The sequence below is a fragment of the Astatotilapia calliptera genome, chromosome 14 (genome assembly GCF_900246225.1).
Source record: "Astatotilapia calliptera chromosome 14, fAstCal1.2, whole genome shotgun sequence".
Lineage (NCBI taxonomy): Eukaryota > Metazoa > Chordata > Actinopteri > Cichliformes > Cichlidae > Astatotilapia > Astatotilapia calliptera.
The window spans coordinates 1,678,950-1,702,737 of record NC_039315.1 but is presented as its reverse complement, the minus strand read 5'-3'; the positions used below and the strand labels follow the sequence as shown (position 1 = coordinate 1,702,737).

Genomic DNA, 23,788 nt, shown 5'->3' with positions numbered 1-23,788 from the left:
TGAGGAAAAGATCAGGATTTGTCTGAACATTTCTGTTTCCTGCACCCATCCATCCACCCCAACCTCCTCGATACACAACCAAACAAACTCAATGTGGGTGGACCAACACAGAAGAGCTACTCTGCAGTCTATTTACACCTACAGGCCAGTGGACACTCTTTCAATGATGAGGATGTAACATCCTGGACAGGGAGGAACGCTGGTTTGAGGGCGGAGTCAAGGAGGCCATTTACGTGAAAAGGGAAAGACCATCTCTGAATCGAGGAGGGGCCTAAGGGTCCATCTGTCCCCATCTTACATGCTGTGATTGCAGCCATTCCCCAACTCTCTGTGAATGGGACTCATGACCATTGATGTCAATTTGCATATTAATGATAAAGAAAGTGACCTCCCAGCCCATTGGCTGGTTTCAGTCATTGTCCAAATGTCCTGTTTATAAGGTTGAAACCTGCAGTCCGCTGAGACTGCAGACGTCACCTGATGATGATGAAACGCCACTGAAACCTCCAGATGAACAGACTCAACCTTTTGGGATCTCCTTACCTGGATGATTGAGCATCAAGACACTCAGTATGCCTCAGTTTCCTTAAGTGTGGATTTTTGCCATAATGGAGCAGCCCTGTGGGAGAGCCGCCTCTTGCAACAGACTTTCCTTCTCAAAGTGACACTAAGCTGCTTCGTAGGGGCAGGGATAGCTCAGTAGGTAGATTGGTCGGATATGATCGGAAGGTCGGGGGTTCGAATCCATTGAACGGCTACCCTGAGGTACCCCTGAGCGAGGTATTGTCCCCACACACTGCTCCCTGGGCGCTAGATTGGTGGCTGCCCACTGCTTTGCTGAGTGAATGGGTCACATGCAGAGAGGAATTTTTTATTAATGTTCAAAATGATGAGGACTATGTGGCAATTTTCTAGAGAAGTGTGCTTGTTGCTAATAATTCTGTAATAATTATAGTTTTTGAATTTTCTCAAACTGTGTCCTGCTACAAAAACAACCCCAAAATCCTAAAATTCAGTTGTTTTATTTTTCAATTAGGTCAGTGAAAATGTAGCTTTTGAAGTTGTTTTCATGCTGATGCTCTCCAGAACATGTTTGTGCGCGGATTGTGCTGCAAAAGATTGTGGTATCAGACAGCGCCGTGTTGTTTGCAGGATTCCGAGGTTTTTTATCGCCAGCTGCTTTTGCCTTTCCTGTAGATATATTTTCAAAACAAAAGCAGAAAATCCTCATTTTAAAATTGATCAGAGCCTAAATGAGGTCTTCTAACCACGCACGTGTCCAGATCTGGTCACTTTTGGGTCCAAACAAACAAAATGTTTGCGCACAGTGCAGAAGCCAGCGGTTGGCTGTAATTTGTGATGATCTGGTTTGAAGATTAAAGTGAAACGAAAGGATTTTTTTCTCTAACATGCACGACTCCGACAGCGGGGCGCCTCGATGCTGATGTTGTTCTGTAGTAACCAGTCGTCCTGCGGCGTGTAACGCGCTCGTGTGCGTTGGGATGCTGCAGTGAAGATGGAGTGGTCTGATGTGGGAGCAACATGAAACATCAGGCGGAATATTTTTAGGAGCTTCTTCCACACCTCCACCTCTCCTCTCTCCATCTCTCTCTCTCTCCTCGATCTCTCGCTGACGGCTGCTCTCTTTTCTCCTCGCTCCTCTCTCTTCACATTCAGCAGCTCTCAGCCTGCGAGGAAGAGGAGGAGGAGGAGGAGAGGATGAGGCAGGAGAACAGAGTAGAGTAAAATAGAGCAGAGCGGAGTGCATGCGCGTGGAATCGGCGGCTTTATCGGCTCTTCTCTGGGATAATTCTGAACTTCTCGGGTTTGTTCCTCTTTTTCTGCATGTCGGGAAGTTGTTGACGAGCTGATGTAGGCGGGTGGATGAAGATGCTTTCCTCTCGCTCCACAGAGATGTGAAGAAACGTCACGGTGAAGCTCTTTGATTCTTCTGTTTGTGGCGCGTAAATCGAGAAAATCCCTGCTGCCATGTGCGCTTCCATCGGAGCATCTGAAAGATGGAGGCGACCTAAAGTGATAAATTACCCAGCAGACACGATGAGCTCCTCGATCGAGGCGTAATCACTCATCAAATGTTCATTCAGAGTTTTTCTTTATTCCTTTAATAATTGTCTCCAGGCCAGTGCTGCGTCTTAACTTGTGTGGGAACCTGTAGGGTTATTTAGGGAACAGGTATTCTCTTCTTCTCTGGATATTTAAAGTTTCCGTCTTTCAGAGCTCCATCAGGATTTGTGATCTATTTCCAAACCCTCAGCTGAAGAGTGCGGGGACTTCATCACCGTTCTTTGGATTAGTCGTCAGAAAGGAAGCCTCAACATGTAAACATATACTCATAAATCAACTATTTAAACTGTTTAAGAGGAATATCTGTTTCCTAACATCGGAGTGCACACAGGTTTTGTGCGGTGAATCGCACGAACGTGAAACGACTTCCGGGTTCTTCACTTTTGTGGATTTTCAGGATCCTTCTGGTGTTTTTCTTTTGAAGCCTGTACGTGTGACCGTTGTGCATCAGCTGTTCCACACAGTGGATCTCTAACGTTTTGGTTCTTAATCAACGATCTGCCATAAGGGAGAAGATTTTTCATCTTGGCTCGGTCCCTCCGAGGCCCGTCAGGCGACATGTCACCTGTTTCGGACTGAAGGGTCGTCAGCCTCAGACTCGGACAGCAGGAGCAGATATTTTGTTCCTCTGTGGCTTCGTCCTCCTCTCAGAGATATGGCGGCGGCTATCGCCAGCTCCCTGATCAGACAGAAGCGCCAGGCCCGCGAGTCCAACAGCGACAAAGTCGCCACTAACAAGCGACGCTCAAGTCCCAGTAAAGACCCGAGGTCTCTGTGTGAGCGACACATCTTCAGCGTCTTTAGCAAAGTTCGCTTCTGCAGCGGAAAGAAAAGACCAGTACGCCGGAAACCAGGTGGGTGGAACGATTCGGAGAGCAAAGGTTTGCCGTGTTACGGCGGGACGGGAACACTGCTCTCACACAGGTTCATGACCACGCTGATCAGAGGAGCTTAGCACGAGTCACCATTCAAAATAATCCTTCTTTATCTTACACAGGGCATCCTTTGTCTTTCTGATTGGCTGTCGCTCGTAAAGTAGCAGATATATGACAGGAAATAACACAGGTCCAATTTAATGTGAACAACCTGCAGCTTTAACTCAGCTTTCCTCTGACTGGCTGGTTTTAACAGCAGGTGAGCAGGCCTTCTGTGCACCTGAGATCGCCATATAAGAACATTTCCTGTCAATGACGCAGGAATCTTTGAGGAAGGAAACCTCCCAACTTGGCAACTTGAACAAATCCGGGCAGTTATTTTGAAGCCCCTCCCCCCTAGTTATTAACGTCGCTTTCAGACGTCTGGCTCCTCCCACTCGACCACTAAACAGACACCTTGGTTGCTGCACAGTTACCTGATCAGAACATCAATCAGTTCTGATCAGGTAACCGTGCTTACCCCCCCTCCCCCGATGGAGACAGTGGCTCAGCTGGAGGCGCGAGGAATTGCAGCGTCCGCGACCACTGTGTACATCGGCGTACCCCCGCCCGTATGCTGCTTGTCTGTGTTTCATGGCGTAGAGTGTGATGATATCTGTGCTTCTTTGTGTGCTATGGAGTTTTCTGTGCTTTCTCCTTATGATGACTCACTTGTTGGAAGTCATCATGGGCAGAAACCCTTTTTTTTCTCCTGACTTTGCCCCCATATGTTACATATTTCACTGTCTATCCCTTTTTCTAGCCTGACCTGTCTCCCCAGTGTAAGTTTGTATATTGTCTGTAGGTCTGTCATTTCAGCTGCAAGTAACTGCAACTGACAAATAAAGCTTATCCTTATGTTCACTTTGATAAATTCAGATTCAGGGCTTTCCTTACCTGTGTCTGTTGAGGGTCCGTCAACACTGAAGAAGTTCATTGGTTGCCTTGACGAGGACGGTTTCAGCCTTTTAAAGCTCAGAAAGTTGAAGCTCAGCTTTAATTTGAGGTTTCCATGGTGTTGTATGTTCTGTGGGTTCATCATGATACTGGATTGCATAAAGAAAACTCACTTCCCTGTTTGCTGTGGGTTCTTCCATGTTCTCTGTTTCATTTGTAATGAGCGTTGCATCATCAGATCCCCACGGTGTGATTCCAGACGGCATTTTTCGTTTCTTGAAGTAACTGCAAACCTTTATGTTTTTTAGTCCTCCTGCAGAATAACGAGATAAAAGTCGACCTGAACTCGAGCGGCGTTCCCTCCAGAGAAAGCTTCTCGGAGAGCAGCAGCAGAGCGTCGGAGAACTGGACAGATGTCTGCGTTTACACATTTATGAGCTAGCTGCAGCTCTCATCTCTCATTAGCCGACTCCCCGCCGTCGCCTCCGCCTCCTGTTTTCTTGGCAATACAACAAACAGCTTCTTAAAGCTTAAAACTATTACGCAGCACTTGTGCTTGATCAGCTCCTTCAGAGTCTGCAGACTTCAAGTTCTCCAGTAAGGAGCTGGTAGGAAGAGGCCGAGTTATTCATGAGTTGTTCTGCAGCTGGTGAAGTCGGCGTTCAGCTCAACGTCAGCACTTTGCCCCGCTTTGATGTTTCGCCCTCAGTGAGTCCTCTGCTAATGAGATCTGTTACTGCATGAAGCCTTTTTGAAGCCCTAAAGATTTCACCCCCAACTTTGCTCAAGTTCAAATCAAAACACGACCGCGTGCCTCCAGTATCCTTCAGCAGCACTTCCAGGTTTTCCTTCGGCTTTTTCGCCACCTTTTTGTGCAGAATCGACCACACACAGGGGCAAAGTGCGGCCTGAGGGCCAGAATCAAGCCGCTCGCCCTCTCAGTCTGCAATGTCCTAAAAGGAAAACTGTGATGTGTAGTGGGCTTGAAACAGGTAGGAAAGTTGCAGAGAAGGTTCTGGTAGCTCATCGCTCAGACTGTCCTGTAATTATGCATTTACAATGTAAAGTTTTCATTAATTCACAGAGCATATCCTGTAGTTTGGTGTGGCGTGGAGAGAAAACTGCAAAACTTAAAGTGGGCCGGATTGGAGTCATCGTCGGGCAGATTCTGGCCCACGAGCCTCATGTTTGACACTCCTGATTTACACCATCACTGTGTTGGTGTGTGGAAACCAGTAATGAGGTCCATGAGCTATTTCCTCGTCTTTTCTTTCAGGTGTCGCCCCCTGGTGGCCTTTAAAAGGAATGCACATTTAGAAAACGTTGGCTTTCGTACCATCTCGGGTCATCGATAAATATATGTAAGAGATGAGCAGGTGGTTTTCTTTCATCGATGTCACGGTTCCTTCGTGTAGAAAGCTCCCACAGCAGCAGACGGCGTTCTTAGTTCAGCGTTTATCGTTTCGCTGCGACTCGGGAAGACGAGGTTGGGTTTTAAAGGCGCTGTCAGTCTGATCACGCCTGAGCTCGGGGAGCAGCGTGTGACGAGGTGTTTTGTCGCCCGCGGCCTCACAGATGTTAAAACTCACAGCTTGTCTTCACACAGCGTGACACACACTCACAGATATAGCTCCTGGATCCGTGCTTATAATTAGAGATTACACCTTGCAGATGTTTCGTGACTGTCGGTGTTTGAATCGTCAGCACGCTGACTTTGGATTCTGAACATCAAAACACAGCGTGAGGTACGCCACTGCCCTCTAAAGTAAACCAGCTGACTTCTATGGCCTTCCTTTAAAATGCACTGATGACATAAATATGTGGGAAAACAATTGAATGTATTTATGAACGTAAAAATGACCAGAAATAAATAAGTTAGCTCCTTGAATATAAACTTTAGGTCCTTATTGGTATTTAGTTAATATTAATTTCTGTTTGACACCTTAAATCCTTTAAAGTGATCATGTTGGAGGCTATTATTATTCTCTGAATTCATAACAAAGATTGCTTTTACCAGAAAATAAACCTGTGAGCGAGCACTTGAGCAAGGCGATAGTGGGAAAGAAAAACCCACTTTTAACAGGAAGAAACCTCCAGCAGAGCCAGGCTCAAGGAGGAGCGGGGCCATCAGCTGCGACCGGCTGGGAGTGAGGATGAATTGGATAATAAGGACACACAACGCAGTGGGTCAGTGATGCTGTCGTCAAACAATGTGAAAATGATCCGTTTAAAGCAGGAAGCTGTTTGCATCCACTTCCTCTCTGTGAAACAAGGCCTGTAATACTGTGACTGCATGAAATGTAGGAAGTGTAGATTTATACATGTGAGCTGTTTGACGGGTAATCAGAGTAAAACCAAACGACTTTAATGAGCAGCAGCCAATAAAGGTCTTTGTTTAGGTCGTTGTGTTTTGCAGGGCCGGTTGGTCCTGCTGTGTGTCAGCTCCTCCACACTCACACTCACGTCTGCTCTGTTAAAAGGTGAAGATTTACCTTGTTGTCGTTTCCGGACACGTATGTGTGTCTTCGGTCCTTTCAGATGTTAAGTAGCACAGCGGCCTGCTCCACATTAGCCTCGCTGTCTTTTTGGTCTATTTCTGCCAGAGATGAGTCCTTCTGGCCCACATTGTCATCTGGAGCATCACTTCGTCTGCTCAGCTTCTACCGTGTTTACGTCCTCAGACCTTCAGCTCGGTGTTAAAGTCAAGCAGGAGGGACTCGCGTGCTGAGCCGTGGCCTCAGGGTTTGTCTCTGGGGCACATGTGACACCCTGGGGTTTGAACCATGTGTGTTTGTGTGCCCTTAAGCTTCACGTGGCCCAGGCTGGAAACCCATCAGCAGCCATCTGCTAACTCTGAGGGCAAAGGTCACTGATTTGGGGCTTCAGGAACTTCCTGACTCTCTCCACACAGATTGGAGGGTTTCCGATGGTCATGTTTAAACATGTTCTTAAACTAGTGGCTGACACACTGTTAGTGTTATATGTCTTATGCAAGCAAAGGGTGAACTGCGGATTTATCAGCTAATGCTAGCTAGCGTGATTTGCAAGCTGACTGCACAGGTGTGACAGTTCTCTGCGGTCGAGTCTGTGTGAGGAACGCTGGACGGGAAATGTTGGGATGTACGCTTGTTTCTTCTTCTTCTTCTTCTTCTCAAATGTGAAAGTAGAGAAGAAGAAGAAACGCTTACATGAGTGAGATAAACTCAGCAATGCTACCTGACAACCTGCTGTCAGGTACAGTGTGCGTGTGTGTGTGTGCTGAACCTCACATCGGTCTTTGTGTTTCAGAGCCGCAGCTGAAGGGCATCGTGACGCGCCTCTTCAGCGAGCAGGGCTTCTTCCTGCAGATGCAGCCCGAAGGAGCCATCAGCGGCACCAAGGACGAGAACAGCGACTACAGTGAGTCCCACATTAAAACTGTATTTGTCTAGACCAGGGGTGCCCAATCCCGGTCCTCGAGAGCTACCGTCCTGCAGCTTTTAGATGCATCCTTGTTCCAACACACCCGAATCAAATGAATGGCTTGTTATCAGGCCTTTGCCAAACACGATGGCATGCTGAAGAGGTAATCAAACCATTTGATTCAGCTGTGTTGGAGTAGGGATGCATCTAAAAGCTGCAGGATAGTAGCTCTCGAGGACCGGGATTGGGCAGCCCTGGTCTAGACCGCACGCTACATAAAAAATGGGCGTGGCTTCTCTGTCTGAAGAGTGAAGAGAAAATGCCTCACACCTGTACTCTTTTTAATGGCCTCCAGGGGGCGATCCTGAGGGTCTATGGGCTCGTTTTGGGTCAAGCTAAATAAAAAGATGAGGTCATTTTCTAAAGTTTGGTGTTAGGAGTCGGTTTTATGAAGGGTTCAGTGAGCATGTTGTTTCACACTCACTACTGTGTGATGTCGTGGTCGCTACCTCCAACTTTTATGGAAAGAGCCACAGCCAAAGTGTAAAAGCACCGTGGATCATCCGATGTCAAACAAGAGAACAGCTCAGAAAGGTGAAACATTACACAGAAGAAGGATCTCAAACACAACAGCTCATTAAATCAGAACATAAACATAATCCAACAATCTTCTGCTGCTTCCCTGGGTTTGGGTCATGAAGTCTAACCTTTGCCCCAGCCAGCTCCTCCAGCTCATCCGGGGGGATTTGATCCCAGCCAGCTGAGATATAATCTCTCCAGTGAGTCCTGGGTCTGCCCGGTCCTCCTCCCGGTCGGTCTTGCCTATTCGATGTGGAGGACCAGCAGATCTGCTCTGAGCCCCGTCACTAAGTGCGCTTCAAAGGAAATGCATTTCCACAGCTTACACCTGCAGCTCTTTCAGTCACTCCCCACAGGTGAGTGTAGGGATGTCACTCCGCCCCAATCCATCTGTCGCTCTCACACTCCACCCTCCCCTCACTAAAGGCACCTCCCCTACAACGTTGTCATGTTTAACACATTCACTTGGCAAGCAAAAGGTCGTTGGTTCGATTCCACAAATCCCGTTTGGGGTTGCGTCAGAAAACAGAGCTGAAGCTGCATCTGGCGTCTGTAACAGAGTGATCCGAGGTGGAGCAGTCTGAAGGCAGCTTCTGATCGTCGATACTCGGTCACGTTCCCGCTGCAGGTCTTTGTTTCTCGGCTGGATGAGCTCAGGATTACAGCCTCTGCTGCTTCCTGTAAATCCTTTTGGTTTGGAAAAAAGAAGCAAAAACAGGACAAGAAGAGGAGGAGGAGATGTTTTGGATTCCCCTCTCTCCCCCTCTCGCTTTCTCTCTGATCATCTCTGAGTTAAATAAAGGAGGATTAACCACAGCCATTGCCACAGGCCTCTTCCTCCTCCACCTCCTCCTACTCCTCATCCTCACCCACACTGCAGCTCTCTGTCCCCGAGGATTAAATCACCTCTCATCACTGCGTCCCTCTATCACCCCCCCTCTCGCTCTCTCTCTGCTTTTATTCAGTCTTTTTCTCTCGCTTTATCAGCTGGAAGCACATCAGCAGGCTGAGCCGGGTTTTAACCACCGTTACAGATCGACTAAAAGCACAAGAATTCACAGTTTGAGGAGGTGTAATGGGATTTTTTAATGCTGAGTGGGTCTGATTTACACAGGTGCAGAAGATTTAAAGCAGAGATGGAGGAATCACTGCTGGTTTATTAATTTAAACCTGCTCTGTGCGACTCTTCGTGACATTTTCATTTCTGACACTTTTTACTGCAAATGTGAGAACAGATAGAAGCAGACGTTTCTGTAGTTTGCAGGTTTGTGTGTTAACACAATGCAGAGGAGGAAAGGCATCAGCAACGAGCTTAAAGAAGCATCAGTTGATGTCCATCGGTCACGCAGGGATAAGGCCATCGCCAAAGAATCTCAAGTCCGTTATTCCACAGCGGAGGACGGTATCCACACGTGGAAAACACTCAAGACATCATCTCAGGAGTGGATGTCCCAGCAAATTCCCCCCAGGAGACTCTACAGGCCTCTGTTAGCATGCTAGCATGTAACAGCTGAAAAAGGAAAGAATGGAGCTGCTGCAGCGGTCCAGAGTCCGGGTCTCAACCTCCGCCTGGCTGAGACGCTGGGGCCTCGTGGCTAACCCACCATTGATGAATTATTCCATTAATCCCCATTTTCACATCATCCTGCAGTGTTAAACGTTTCTGCTCCGTCTGATATATACGTGCACATATTCATAGAACAAAAATATTCTGGGAGGTCTCGAATTGAGTTTTATTTACACAACAGTCTCCTCAAGGTGCTTCATACTGTAATGTAAACCCTACAATACATACAGAGGAAAACCCAACAATCATATGACCTCCTATGAGGAAGCACTTTGGCGACAGTGGGAAGGAAAAACTCCCTTTTAACAGGAAGAAACCTGCAGGAGTAAGGAGAGGAAGAGAGCCAGGTCATCAACGTTTGAAATCATGGTCGTTAAGAGGGGAGTTTAGTGCAGTATCTTAGTTCCTCGTTCATCTCCGCCGCTCGATCGTCACATCTGCTTTCAAAACGCCAAATGACTCAACTCGAGGTTTCACAATAAGAGCTCGCTAACTGCGGCAGACTTCCTGGTAGCTCCGTCCGTCTTCTGTGCTCTCTGTGACGTTTTGTATTAATCTACTTCTGCCTCTCACTACCTAACTCTCTCTCTCTGTCTATGTCTCTCGCCCTCCAGCTCTGTTTAACCTGATCCCAGTAGGTTTGAGGGTCGTGGCCATCCAGGGAGTGAAGGCCGCGCTGTACGTGGCCATGAACGCCGAGGGATTCCTCTACACATCTGTAAGAACATCTGCCTCATCCTCATGTCCTTCTTGAGCTTGTTTCGTTAAAGGTTTGGAGCAGGTAAAGCCAGGAGCTCCTGACGTGTCCCCAACAATCATTTTAACTATTAAAACGTCTCGTTGCTGAAAACACTGATAGTCAACTACTGTTTGTGAGGTAATCAGGTGTTACTGCTTTGCTCAAGGGTGACACTGAGATAAAGTTTCTCACTGAAGTGAAAACACTTCTCTCAGTTTTAATCCCCACAAGATCTGATTTCAGATCTTATTTCATTATCTGACCGATCCAGTTCTTCCCCCGCAAAGAGATCCTGCGTTTGTTTTTTCTGTTCCAGCTCGTGTTCACATGCAAACTCGGTGACATTACGGTACAAAAGTTCCACTTTTAGACAGCGTGTGTAATAATTAATTGATGATGAACAATGGAAGTAGTTAGGAGGACAGCCCTGATCAGACCGAGGACATCTACAGCTGTACTGCTGCTCAGCGAGTCCATCTAACATCCATAATTCACAACACGTGCATAAAACTTTAAAATGCGCCTCTCTGTGCGCAGCATCAGGATGGAGGCAGAGTGGTGGAGGAAGAGGAGGATAACGGCGACGATGTGAGGAAGCTTTCTCAGGCGTGTTAGACACAAAAACTAAATATGAGCTCGCAGCGCGCCCGAAGAAGCTAGCTGTTAGCTGCGATTGTTGGTCGGCGCTGTGGGGAAGATGTAATTCTGAGGAGCAACCATGAACTACCTGTTCTGCAGCGCTCCTATTGGCTGCTGCTGCCTGTCAATCACAGATGTCTCGCCGCCACTGCGATTTGAAGCCGCGGACGCTGACTGTGTGGTAGTTTGAGTCAGTGTAACACGAGCGCGCCTTCGTGGCGGGTATGTGATGAAACCTTGCTGCCACTTTGCAGCTGCGCTTCAGTTCTGCTTCGTGGTTTGATGCCATATATGGAAGTGCAGCTGTTAGTAAATGTTTCTGCACTTGTTAGCTCGATGGTCCTCTTCATGAATCTTAATCATTAATTAATTATTAATTAATCACAAATTGGCCTGATCCCATCTCACCAGTCGGTCCTGACTGCTCAATGCTTTGAAATGTAAATGCTTCCCATCGAGAGCGGGGAGATCACATGACTTCATCCCATCTCTCAGCCCTTCAACCACATGCCGAATAAATCCAGGATGGAAGAGGCAGCCCTGTTTTTTTAGGAGGTAAAGTGAGGATTTGGTTCGGCTCCATAAAATATAAACTCATGTTCTCTCAGGTGTAGCTTCAGATGAAGAGTACAGCAGCTCCTCCTCTTGCTCTGCAGTTATGTAAGAGCATTACAGCATGAGCGGTGAGACAGCTGCAAGTAAAGTTGTGCTGGGAGGCCCGAGCGTCTCGACACTGTTTACTGAAACCATCACGTCTTGATATGAGATGCAGGCTGCGTGCTGGGAGGAAAAAATACGCTTTTCATCATTTATTCTGTTTCCTCTTCCTCCTCGACATCATCGTCACGCTCCATTTGAAGTCCCGTCTTTCCTTCCTCGTGGCTCCTTTTTCCTCTTTATCTGTTGCTGTGTTTGTGTTGGGTTTTATTAAGTGTAGTAGTGACTTCAGCGTGATTCTTATCAGATTCTCAGTCACTCGTGAATCATTTTAAACACTCAGAGACAGATTTGTAATTAGCATCTGTGACATCTCACGGTGAGCAAAGTTTTTACATCAATACAAAGTTTATGACAGGAACGCGTCTCAAAGGTCGGAGCAGGGCAGCAAAAGGCTGGGAGAGGAAGCACAGCGACACATAAACATAATCGGCAACAGATTACAAATAAAAACAGCCTCTAAGCTTCTCCAGGAGCCTGCAGTCCACACCTGCTGACCAAAACTGCTTTTTATTTATTAAGTGATCACAGAATTGAGGTAACTGAACGCCGGCTCTGGCTCTAGGCTAGGGGGGGTTGTTCTGCTCTGATTGGCTCACCTGACCGACCACCTGTTATATCCAGAGGGTGCACACACACACACACACCTGTTATACCTGGAGGGAGGTGCTAAACTGGGACTTTAAACGGCCCAGCAGTCACGTTTGGTGTCCACCACAGCTTCCTGATCCGTGAAGGATAAAGTGCACGAACAAGACTTACATTAATATTTCAACTTAAAAGCTTTTTGAAGCTTTCAAAATAATGTCGAGTTTTATTCTTCAGCTGCTTTGCACTGAGCTTCTTTTCCCATTTATGTTTTATGGATTATTGAAGTTCTTACAGTTCAGATTCCTTTTGTTTAATTAAAATGTTCTAAAGACTGCAGCAGTGAACAGTTCCTGTGCTCAGTGTGAACCTCAGGCTGAGAATTAAGACCCAGCTTCTGTAAGACTCTCATGTCCTGTTACATGTGACGCTGCGCTGCAGTGCTGCTGACGCTATCGTGTGCGTGTAATGTGATCGATCACCTTCGAGGTGTTTCGTATTGGTCGCAGCTCATTGGCTGCTTCGCGTGTTGTGTCCTATCACATCCTGCCGTGTTTCTGTGAAGTATCAGCATGTAGTGACCGTTTCCTGTCCTGTCACACCAGGCAGGCAGATTCATATGGAAGTAAAATGATGACAAAAGCTTTGAGCACAAACTGAACCGTGACGCTAAAAGGCTGCTGGTCAGCACTCGACGCTGTTCATTTCAAAATAAAAGCCCCAAGTTTAAACTTCAAAATAAAACTCAGATAAAAGCAGTCGAGTCGTGCAATCAAACATGTGGACGCACAGAGATGTGAAGCAGGCGGTCGTGTAAGGAAAACTACAAAATGATCTCTCTGCTGATTACACTTGAAATGTTTTCTGTGTGTTTGTGTATCAGGATGTGTTCACACCAGAGTGCAAGTTCAAGGAGTCGGTCTTTGAAAACTACTACGTCATCTACTCGTCCACCATGTATCGGCAGCACGAGTCGGGCCGGGCTTGGTTCCTGGGCCTCAATAAGGAAGGAATCATCATGAAGGGAAACCGAGTGAAGAAAACCAAACCGTGCTCACACTTTGTCCCCAGACCCATCGAAGGTGAGACCAGCTGTGGACACAGATGTTGGTGGTGGCGATGCTTTCGTGTCTCACGGGTCAGACAGAAAGACAAAACACGAGGACGAAGTGTGAATTAGTAACGCCACCGTCGATTTTCTTTATCTGTAAAGAAGGTTTGTGGGTCTGCAGTATTGTTGAGGTCCTCGAGGAACCGTCCTGGAGTTCAAGGCACGCTTGTTTTCTGTTGTCCCAGAGTGAATATTTGTCCTTACAGTTCATGACTGATTTTGCAGGTCTGTGATGACGTCAGTCCAACAGTTACATTTCATTTAACCAACAAGTCATCATATTTCAAAACTTTTAATAAGCTAATGTTAAAACTATTTCACATTGTTCTTCTGTGTGCACATGCAGCTGATATCTTCAGCTTCCTCTGCTCCGCGTCAGTGAAAGACACACAAGTTGTGTTTAGAGGGAAGTGTAACCTCGCCTCCCGCTCTGAGCTAAACTCCACACTCTGTATTTTTACAACAAAATGTTTTTTAAGCGCAAACATGAGAGAAGAAGTAGAAAAGTCAGCTTTTTCTCCCAGTTTGGGATTTTTGTACTTTGAAATCGACGGTTCTCCACATGTCTGTAGTTTATCGTAGTAGAAGATGAGTTCAATAAGTGAAATGGGCTTTGAGGTTTTGCATTTAGAGGTGATTTTGTAAATGTAGGTGCTTAACACTGAAACACTGACATCTACATTCTGCTGGAAACGTCCTGATATTAAAACACAGAGGCAGGAAAACGTGTTTCTGAACGTCATATCTCAAAATCCTCAGCCTCACATTCTGACCTACTTCAGGTGAACCGTTGGCCGAGTAAAGCCTACGTAAACACTGACCCTCTTAACAGTAAAGCAGCTGAGACTCGTATTTCCTGGTGAACTTGAACCAGAATTACATAAATTGAAAGAATAGCGAAGCCTTTTAATGTGATATTTTTAGTCCTGTTTGACGATACAACCAGTAAAACGGCAGCTGACTGTGAGACTGGGAGGTTGTGCTGTCGGTTTGTAGGAGCCGTTGTAGCTCAGCTGCTGTGCTCGTAGATCCTGGGAGCAAACGAGAGAGTTTGAGGAAGGCGTGGAGAGCTCAGAGGTGAGCCAGGAGCCGAGGTCGTCCAGCCAGAACTCAGAGTGTGAGGACAAGGTGAAGCTCTAATATCACAGATGGAGGTTTAACTGGAAACACGAAGCTCCGTCTCTGCTTTCAGCTGCTCTGCCCCTCCCCTCTCATCCCTCATCTTCATTTAAAAATATCCATCAACTATACATCTGTCAACTATCACCTTCCTCTCGTCCTTCTGTCAATCTTCTCCTCTTCCTCTGTGTCCTTCAGCCTCCTCCTCTCCCCTTCTTCCTTCTCCCCCCTCGTTAACTCACTGATGTCTTCTTTTACCTCCTCATTTCTGATTCGTTCTTCTTCTTTTCTGTTATTTAACGTCAGCACATAGACCTCGAAGTAGCTGCTAGTTTTAATAGCTTTGTTTTTATACTTTGCATAAAGGTTCAGGTGTGTCCTCGTCCACGCTGGCACAAACTGCACACCTGTTAGTTATGATTATGTCACTGAATGCAGCATCACAGGTTGAACTCTGACATCTGAATTTACGTCTGGATGTCTTTCAGTTTATTTTATGTGTAAATTCGAGAGTTGGTGGTGGCGTGATGCTTTAATGACTCACTGTCTTTCTCCCCCGTCCTCCCCCCGCCCTCCCCCCTGTAGTCTGCATGTATAAGGAGCCGTCGCTGCACGAGCTCGAGGAGAAGCTGCTGAAGTCCTCGAGGAGCCCGACGATGAACAGCGAGGAGCGGGCGAGGAGCCTGGAGAGGGAGCAGCGCGCAGCGGAGTCCTCCACAGAACGAGAGGCGTCGTAGCCTGCAGCGCCACCCGCAGGAGGAAGACGAGGCGAAGGTGGAGGAGGAGGAGGAGGAGAACTCCCATTTTAACACTCCCTCTGTTCAGCAACAACAACAACTACAACCACACCGACGACGACGACAACAACCGCCATAACAACGACGGCGAAAACAAAGAAAAAAAGAAGCTTAAAAAAAGGGGAGGGGGGGCGGTGGGGTCTTCGTGCTCGTTATGAAATATTTTAAATCAAATGGGGGAGGGCGAGGGGGAGGGGCCTGTTTGGAAATGGAAAAAAAATCAAGACGTTGATGATGATGATTTACATTTTATGCAAAGAGCCCTGCTGAAATGGCGCCGAGAGGCTAGCCCACCTACTCTTCATCGCCACATTGTAATCATCATCATCATTTCTGTCACAACGACGACAAAATGTTTTTGCGAGTCGAGCGAGCGCTGAGAACTCCGAAGCTTTAAGCCATGTAGAAACTTCACTTCCTTTCATTTCTTAATGAATGCAAAGACTTTCGCACTTTTGACACGCCGCGCTTCTTCTTCTGCGTGATGTTCTGTCCGGTTGGAAGGAAGACCTTTTCTGTTTCGTCTTCTTCAGCTGCCACATCTTTACGTGCGTTACGTTGTGTTTTCGGGGTGGGAGCCTTTGTGGGTTTTTGTTGCAGACACTGGCGACTGAAGGAAAGAAGACGGCTCTGTGCCGATCGGACCGCTTCCTGTGACGGAGGTCAGTCGGGCGACCGGGTGACTGTACGCCTGAGAGGATCAGAACAGCGTGCCGGTTTGTGTGGTCGCTGCAGGTGGTGTCCACGTGAACTCCACATTCCTGCTTTTTAAAATCACTCAGCAGTTTGTAGATCGAGTTCCTGCTTTCGCTTCACGTTGACGAAAACCGACGAAACTTCTTTAAACGCATCCAAACGTGAAGGATCGAGTTCTAAAAGGTTTGTGCGAGGCTCAGAGAAAGGCTTTGACCTTTCAGCCCTGAGTGTTGTCTGCAGGCTTCGTCTCAGGCTGTGTTAACGGCTGTTACATCCGCAGAGGAGTTTATATTTGTCACTATGCATCTGAGACATCAGATATGATACACCCCAGAAGAGCTGGGGTGGAGGTGGGTTGCCAAGAGGCTTGTAAAAGCACCTGCAGCTGTTTATAGGTCAAATACAAGCCCAGTTTACGGTTGGAACAGACTGTAGTATAGATGGTGTACTCCCAAATATTTTCCATGAACAAATAGTTGACGATGGGGGGATTTTGAATATCCTAAAACATAATCAATTAATCATTTCAGGGGAAACGTAGGGCAGAAACAACCCTGGGTGCTTCTTGGTATAAACTATACAGTCAGTGTGCTGTCAGATTATAGCGAGCACACCCACTGTAGTAGTAACCGATCTGTAGTAACCATGAACTGTGCAAACATGCCAGAAATGTGCAGCTTAGCATAGTGCTAATTCTTTTCCATTGCACAGAAAGTAATAAATGAAGGACGGCAGGAGCCCAAAATCAAGCAGCAACTTTCAGCGGTGAGCCAGTCCCCATAGACTGGTATGTTAAAATGAACAGCTTTACAGTAGAAATATACAGCCTGGTAAAAAACACTGTTAGAGATAATTTCCTCCGCCTAAGAAGTCTGAGCTCCAGTTTTGGCGACTGAAATTCTGGAATTTTATTTGTATTTTACAGCGAGTGACGTCCTGGTAGCTACAGCTATCCTTTATAACCAGTCTGCTCTCCAAAACACGGCTGGTGTGAGTTACTGTTAGAGGCCTGCAGCCTGTGAGACACAACCCGGGGCAGGAAAGGTCAAAGAGCCGTGAGCACAGGTGGAGGTGTAACTCTGACTGTGGGGAGTTTCAGACACGAGGTTGGTCTGAAAGCTGCTGGTTTTAAAAAGAGATCAGCAGGACTGTGAAGTCCACCAATAATGTCATAAAAAACTGATCGCAGCTCAGTCTCTCTGTGCTGCGTTCAGGCTCTGATCACATGACAAGATTTTGGGTTTTGCGGCGTTACAAGAAATATTGCATGATGTACTTTCTGTGCGACGCCCCCGCAGACATGGGGAGGTTTAAATGATTTATTGAGACACTAACAGCCGAGTTGTGTAACTCTGATCCGGTCTGAACAGGACTGAAGCTGAACGACGAGCCGACCGCGACCTGCCCTGTGCAGGCGTGTTGGAGCTCTGCGTGATCAGGATTTAACGGGTTAAAACGCCACAGCATGCGCTCACTTTGTCTGTTATTAACACGACTGTGTGTTTGGTTTTGATGAGGACGGGCACACTGAGCTCTGATTGGTCCATTTGTTTATGTTGAATTGGCACGATGTGTGCAGCGGTTCAAGAAAAGAAAATTTGAATTTTAAATTTAACTTCAAGGAAAAGATGAAGTGGTCGGTTATTGATTAGTGAATCAAAAGATTCCAGAACAGGTTTTTATGTCGTGGATGTGAATGTGTTTGGATAAAACGCCCGACGCTCCCACTTTCACTCCCTCCACCGTGATGCATTCAGGTGTCGGCCGATGGGGGGCTTTGGAGCGTTTCTGACACTGCCCCGCTTTGTTTAGACAAAGAGCACTGCCCTGAAAACTGTTTCACTCCAACCTCGTCTGAACTTCACACAGCTGAAAGGAAAAGATTTCCTGTCATCTTTCAAAATAAAAGTCAAGAGTTTAAGGAAGAGCAGACGTGCAGCTCCCTGGGTGGATGCTCAGGATTGAAAGCTCCCTTTATTGCGTCCACCCCGAGTACGTTTCTTCCTTGCACTGCTCTGTGACGGCGAGATCTTTTCCTTTCCAGAGAGTAAAGTTTAGACATTCAGCCTGAGTCGCTGCACTGCCCTCTCCAACCTCTAAGACTTTCCTTCTTCTCTCACTCAGACCCTTTACTTCTCTCCGATGTTACCAGCCGAGTTTCCCAAAAAGAAAACCGGGAAAAAAATGAAACAAGTCTCCATCAAACGCGTCCTTCCTCCTGCACACGTTCTATCACTGCCTTCACCGTTCTCAGCGGGAGAAAATCACCAGGACTGCAGCATGTATGGAAAGTCGTTAGTGCCATTCGTGCTGCGATCCTGTCTCTGCAGCTCATACTGTGGTTCCACAAGTTCAGCCTCTGTCGTCACGCTGGCTCAGAACAATCCTGAGAAACTTCTGTCATCATAAAATCATTTGTAAAGATATTTTTGAGTCATAAAGATCAGAGATGGAAAACCTCTGCTCAGGCTGAAATGTCCCTCCACTGTACTGTCCCTGGTTCCACATCTAGATTGGACCAAGTCCCCAAAACAGTCCCGGCTGTTCTTCTGATCCTGATTCTGTTGCTGATTAACAGGAAGCTCTCAGAACCTGAATAAGCAGCTGCTCATTTTAGAACTAGGCTGGGCCAGTTTGTACCATAAGGAGCAGCAAGTCAGTGTAGCCATATTTAAGTAAGTTACTAAAAACACCTTATGTGCCAAGTAAGAGAGTAACGTCTGTTGGCGAAAAGAGCGTAGGGATAAAAACAGAGCAAAGGTTTAAAGAACGGTCACATTTTAAAACAGTTAAAACAACAACTGCTGATGACGTTCTGCACGTTTGTTACATAAAAGTCCCTTAACCCAGGGGTGTCCAGCTGTAGTCCTCCAGAGCTGCTGTCCGCAGCTTTTAGATGCATCCCTACTCCAACACAGCTGAATCAAAAGGTTCGATTCCCTCTTCAGCAGACATCAAGTTTGGCAAAGGCCTAATAACGAACCATTCATTTGATTCAGGTGTGTCAGAACAAGGATGCGTCTAAAAGCTGCAGGTAGCTCTGGAGGACTGGAGTTGGACACCAAACGAGGAGCTCGGCCTGCAGATGAACGAGAGTTTGAACTTTGATGTGTTTGTTTTTGGGAAACTCGTCACCTCCCGTCGGCCGACACCAAGCTGCAGAGATGACACTTAAAAACACTCTGATCGGTGGAAGTGGAGGGTAAAAGGAGGCGGGGTCAAGCGGGGCGTGGTTGGTGAGGTTGTAAATGGATAAATGGACTGAAGGGTGGAAATGAATGGACCAGTCACAGTCTGCTGCGCTGCCTCTGAGAATGTCTTCCAGTTTGGGGTTCTGGGTCGGACCGCGAGGACTGGAACACGAGCGGCTCGGCACGAACGCTCTCCTCTTAATGTTTCTGTAAGCGTCAACACAACCAAACCACTCGACAGAAATGTTGTACCGGGTGTCTTTTCTACCACATCCTCTGCTTCAGGCTCAGCAGGAGACCCAGAACCAGTTTCAATCTAACTGCCTTCAAGTTACGAGATAAGTTCGCCTCAAAAATCATGTGAGAGCCCTTTTGTACGGAGGAAGCAAAGTGCCAGTCACATAACCAAAACATATGTCATAAATCTCAGTTTATTATCTAAATAAATCTAAAATCTAGATAGAAATTAAATGTTGATGTAGTGGCCATCTTACTTTCTTCTTATAGTTCTCTCTTTGTCTTATATTTAAAATAACCACACTACGGACGGACGTGCGACTGTTTTACGCGTCGGTTTGTTAGCAAAAAACCGTCCACTTGATTATTTTTCACATAAATCTTTCACAATAAAGCTCAAGATCCTGTTGAGACTTTTCAAAATAAACTAAAATGATGAAAATATACATTATTTCAGAATATGCATCAAAAAAATGATCTCAAATGCAAACATGAAGTAACTACAAATGGCGCTCACATTTGAGCTCGTATAGCACGCTAGCACACGACAGCAATGAAACAAAAGCAGAAAAAAAAGGAAATAAATTCAACATAGAGGGAAAAAAAATCAGCAACAACTTAGTAATAAATGTAATAACTTTCATAGATAAAATAATTTCTACTGTTGTTAACCATATAATTTAACTTTTATATGTTAAAGTAAATAAAAATGTTGTTTTGATTTATTTACATGTGACACCAGATGACATTTGTCACCTTTCACAAACTCACACGAATGCCTGCGAAGAAAAGATTTTAGTTGCGTATCAAATATTTGAGAATGTCTTAAAGTGTAAGAAAAACCAGATGTGTGCGTTCGTTCGCTGCTTTAAACGTCCACAGTGTTTCTTTCGTCTCCGTGCTGCCTGTTGTCATTTTACTGAGACATTCTCAAATACTTTAACTCGAGTCTTCTCAAGTTAGCAAAAAATAAGTGCAGGGTTTCAAATCCTTTATTTCACAAGCACAAAATCAGAGCGGGAACATTGAACCATCGTTGATAAGGCTCGCATCGATGGTAATCTGCGTCACCTGAAGGCAGCATGAGTTTGTAAACCGGTTCATGAGAAGCAGAAAGTGTAGAAAAGACAAAAGTCTGTGTTTTAAAGCGTTCAGGGTTCGACTCTGAGCTCTCTAGAAATTAAACGATGGCAGTTTTAAAGTTTCCTGCTTATAAAAACTGAGACGCTCAGTTTTTTTACTCAAAAACAGTGAGATGTTGAACCTGTAGGGGGCACTGTCGTATCACAAAATGATGATGTCATTACGAAGCGACGCAGGCCCAGGAGGAGGGTGAACGTCACCGAGTTGCAACGTGTTTGTCGAACCTAAAATCTCTTGCTCTTTCTTTGTGTTTGCTGATGTTTGCACCTTTTCGGACGCACCTCCATATAAAAACGCATCATATATTAGAAGAAAATCATCGCAAATACGCAGCAGGATGAAAAAAGAGTACTGAAAAATAAAAAAACATATAAGAGCATCAGTGTCTGTCTGTGTTTTTTACTCCTGACGATGAACTTGTTTGTCTGTGTACATGTTAATCTGCTCTGCTCATTCTCAGCTGCTTTGCATGAGTCACAAAATAATCCTTCTTTATCTTATCCTGGCCCTTTGGACAGCCCATCCTTCAGGGCAACTTTCTTCTGATTGGTTGCTCCTCACATAAAGGAGGTTTCAAGGGCGTAAGGGCGGGGCTTCTGTGTAGACATGACCATTTAAGGATATCCACTGCACACAGACCCTGGAAACACAATAAGCAACAAAGTCGGCCTCTGTGTTTTAATCTGAAATGAATCCTCATGCTCTGGCCACTGTTTCAGTTCAATTCACTTTTATTTTTAACTAACAACATTTCACAACAACAGCTGCCTAAAGACGTTTCAGCAGCGCCTGCTTAAAACAGGATTTCTGTACGTTCAGCTGTTCAGTCCATAAGCACGTTAGTTCGTTAGTCTGTCCCAAAATATTTGAGATTAGTGAGTTTGTGATTTTAATGTGTAAAGAAAATGAAAGAATCGTTTAAAACAATATTGAGAAAAGGTCAGAGTAGCACAGATATCGCTCATTTTTATTTGAAGTTGTAACTTCAGCAGACTTGCTTCATGGTGATAAAGGGCCTCGTTTATCTGTCATCAAATCTCCTGTAAGTCCGAGGATTTGTATTCGAATGACTTCGGTCCTGCTGCATAAACACAAAACGCACAGATTCAGACTTTAGGCCACAAATAAAGCTCGTGTATGTCACGTTGGGATCTCTGAAGCAGCCGCGGCAGGAAACACTCAGGTGTTTTTGTGGTTTCCCACTAAAAAGCTCTCAGTTATTCCCGAGATGGTCTAAAAGCTCATCCAGGCACTCAGCGGCTGGTTTCCACTTTACGGGCGACAACCTCGCAGGCGGCTTCATCCAACTTTAACAAGGAGAGACACAAAAACACGACCATCAGCCGACATCACAGCAACAAGGAGGAAACACCGTCAGCCTGACCTCTGGGATCCAACAGCATCTCGTGGTTAAGCAGGTGGCAGGTTTTATTTTGAAAGAAATGACTTTTATTGTGAAGCATCTAATTACAAACCAATTCACACGGTTTGAAGTGACTCCGAGAGTTTCATTTCTAAATCTGGTCACACAGTTAGCTGTGAGAGTTTTACTACGAAGCAGCTTTAGCATTTTATTTTGTCTCTGAGCTCTTATTTTGAAACAGTTTACTGTAAAAATGCTCAGAGGCTTTTACTGTGAAGTTACTAGGGGACTTTTATTGTGAAGCAAGTAAAGGAATTTTGTTGAGTTTTAATTGCCACTTTAAGTCTTTTAATTTGAAGGAGCTTTGTGACCTTTATTGTGAAACTGTTGGTGGGCTTTTATTGTGAAGTCATAGGAGGACTTGTTTGCTTTTAATTTCAAGCATCTTTGTGCTTTTATTTTGTGTGTACTGAGAGACTTTTATTGTGAAGGAGCAGTAGTGCCCTGACCCAGCTTCAAGACTTTTATTTTGTGTGAAGCTTTCATTGTGAAGCAAACCATAGACTTTTAAGCTTTTACTTTGAAACATCGTTGTGACTTATTGTAATCGATTTGGTGATTTTCTTGCAAAGCTTAGGATTCTTACTGTGGAGGCTTTTACTGCTCAAATGTGTTTCAAGACTTTAATTGTGAAGTGTTTGTGTGACTTCCTGCTTTTAATGTAATCTTTTGGATTTTAATGTAAAACAGCTGTAGGGCTTTTATTATAAAGAAGATGGGGAGGGCTTTAACTTTGAAGATGTTGGAGAACTAATGCAAGGGCTTTTATTTTAACAAGTGAACTTGAAAAGGTAAACTCAAAATTAAACTGATGGACTTTTACTGTAAAGCCGTTTTAGTGCTTTTACTTTGAAGGAACTTCGTGAGTTTTTTTTTCTTTGTAAACGGTAGGCTTTTATTGTGGAGCCACGATGGTTCTTCGCGGGGAAGTAGGTAAAGGGGTTTTACTTTGAAGCAGCCTGGGGATCTCTACTGTCTCATCTACAGATGAGAGGCTTTTATTGTGAAGCAGCAGCTTGGAGACTTTTAATGTAAAACATCTATGTCGGGGGTCCCCAGTCCCAGTTCACGAGGGCCGGTGTCCCTGCAGGGTTTAGATGTGTCCTTGATCCATCACAGCTGAATTAAATGGCGAAATTAGCTCCTCAACATGTCCTGAAGTTCTCCAGAGGCCTGATGATGAACTAATCATGTGATTCAGGTGTGTTGACCAGGGTGAGATCTAAAGCCTGCAGGACACCGGCCCTCGAGGCCTGGGATTGGGGACCCCTGATCTATGTGACTTGCTGTATAGGGTTTAATAGGCTTTTACTGTGAAATTACAAGGAGGCTTTTACTGTGAAGCTGTAGGAGGAATTTTAAGGTGAAGCTGGATCAGAAACTTCAGGTTTAGTCTGCTCTGATCAGTCACACCTTTATTGATTATTTATTGATCCAAAAATGAACTGGCTGGTCCTCCATGTCAGTGCTGTAAAGGTGGGCTGTATGAGTTTAATTTCCTTTAACGCCTTCAGGAAGAGTACGGCTGCAGAGCTTTCCACTGAATTTCCACCAGTTTTACACATTTCAGTAGTTTAGATCAAATCTTTCATCCTCACTCCATTAAAATTAAAACAGCTGTTGGTTACCGTGAAGAAACATGGGAATTTTATTGGGAAATACCTGGGTAGCGTTTTCTCTGGCGTCATCGAGTCAACGGGTGAGAGGCTTTTATTGTGAAAGATTCAGAAAATTGGGATTGATCAGGTTTTATTTTTCTCTTATTTTAAATGTACTTCACCACATTTGAACGTCAGTGAGCCTGCAAAGCTCAGACTGCTGACAGACACCACCAGGGGGCGACATCACACCAGGCTGCAACTTTTAGTCCAACCATTGTAATCAGATTACATTTTCAGACTGAAGCAGCACTGCTGTTGGTTCCCAGCTGGAGTTTCTGACGAT

At 45.6% G+C, this 23,788-nt stretch overlaps 1 protein-coding gene across 3 annotated transcripts in view; it reads left to right on the top strand.

The window, feature by feature from the left end:
- The window catches only part of LOC113035772 (fibroblast growth factor 12), a 47,004-nt gene extending 31,726 nt beyond the window's left edge, over positions 1-15,278 (top strand). For 2 of the 3 annotated variants that reach the window (XM_026191469.1, XM_026191468.1), the window contains exons 2-5: positions 7,185-7,295; positions 10,059-10,162; positions 13,011-13,209; positions 14,943-15,278. In XM_026191469.1, coding sequence (XP_026047254.1) covers positions 7,185-7,295; positions 10,059-10,162; positions 13,011-13,209; positions 14,943-15,094 — 566 coding nt within the window. In that variant the 3' untranslated portion in view covers positions 15,095-15,278. Of the gene's footprint in view, positions 1-1,641; positions 2,940-7,184; positions 7,296-10,058; positions 10,163-13,010; positions 13,210-14,942 lie in introns of those variants that run through there. The other variant, XM_026191467.1, reaches the window with a different exon arrangement.
- Positions 15,279-23,788: the final 8,510 nt, after the last annotated feature.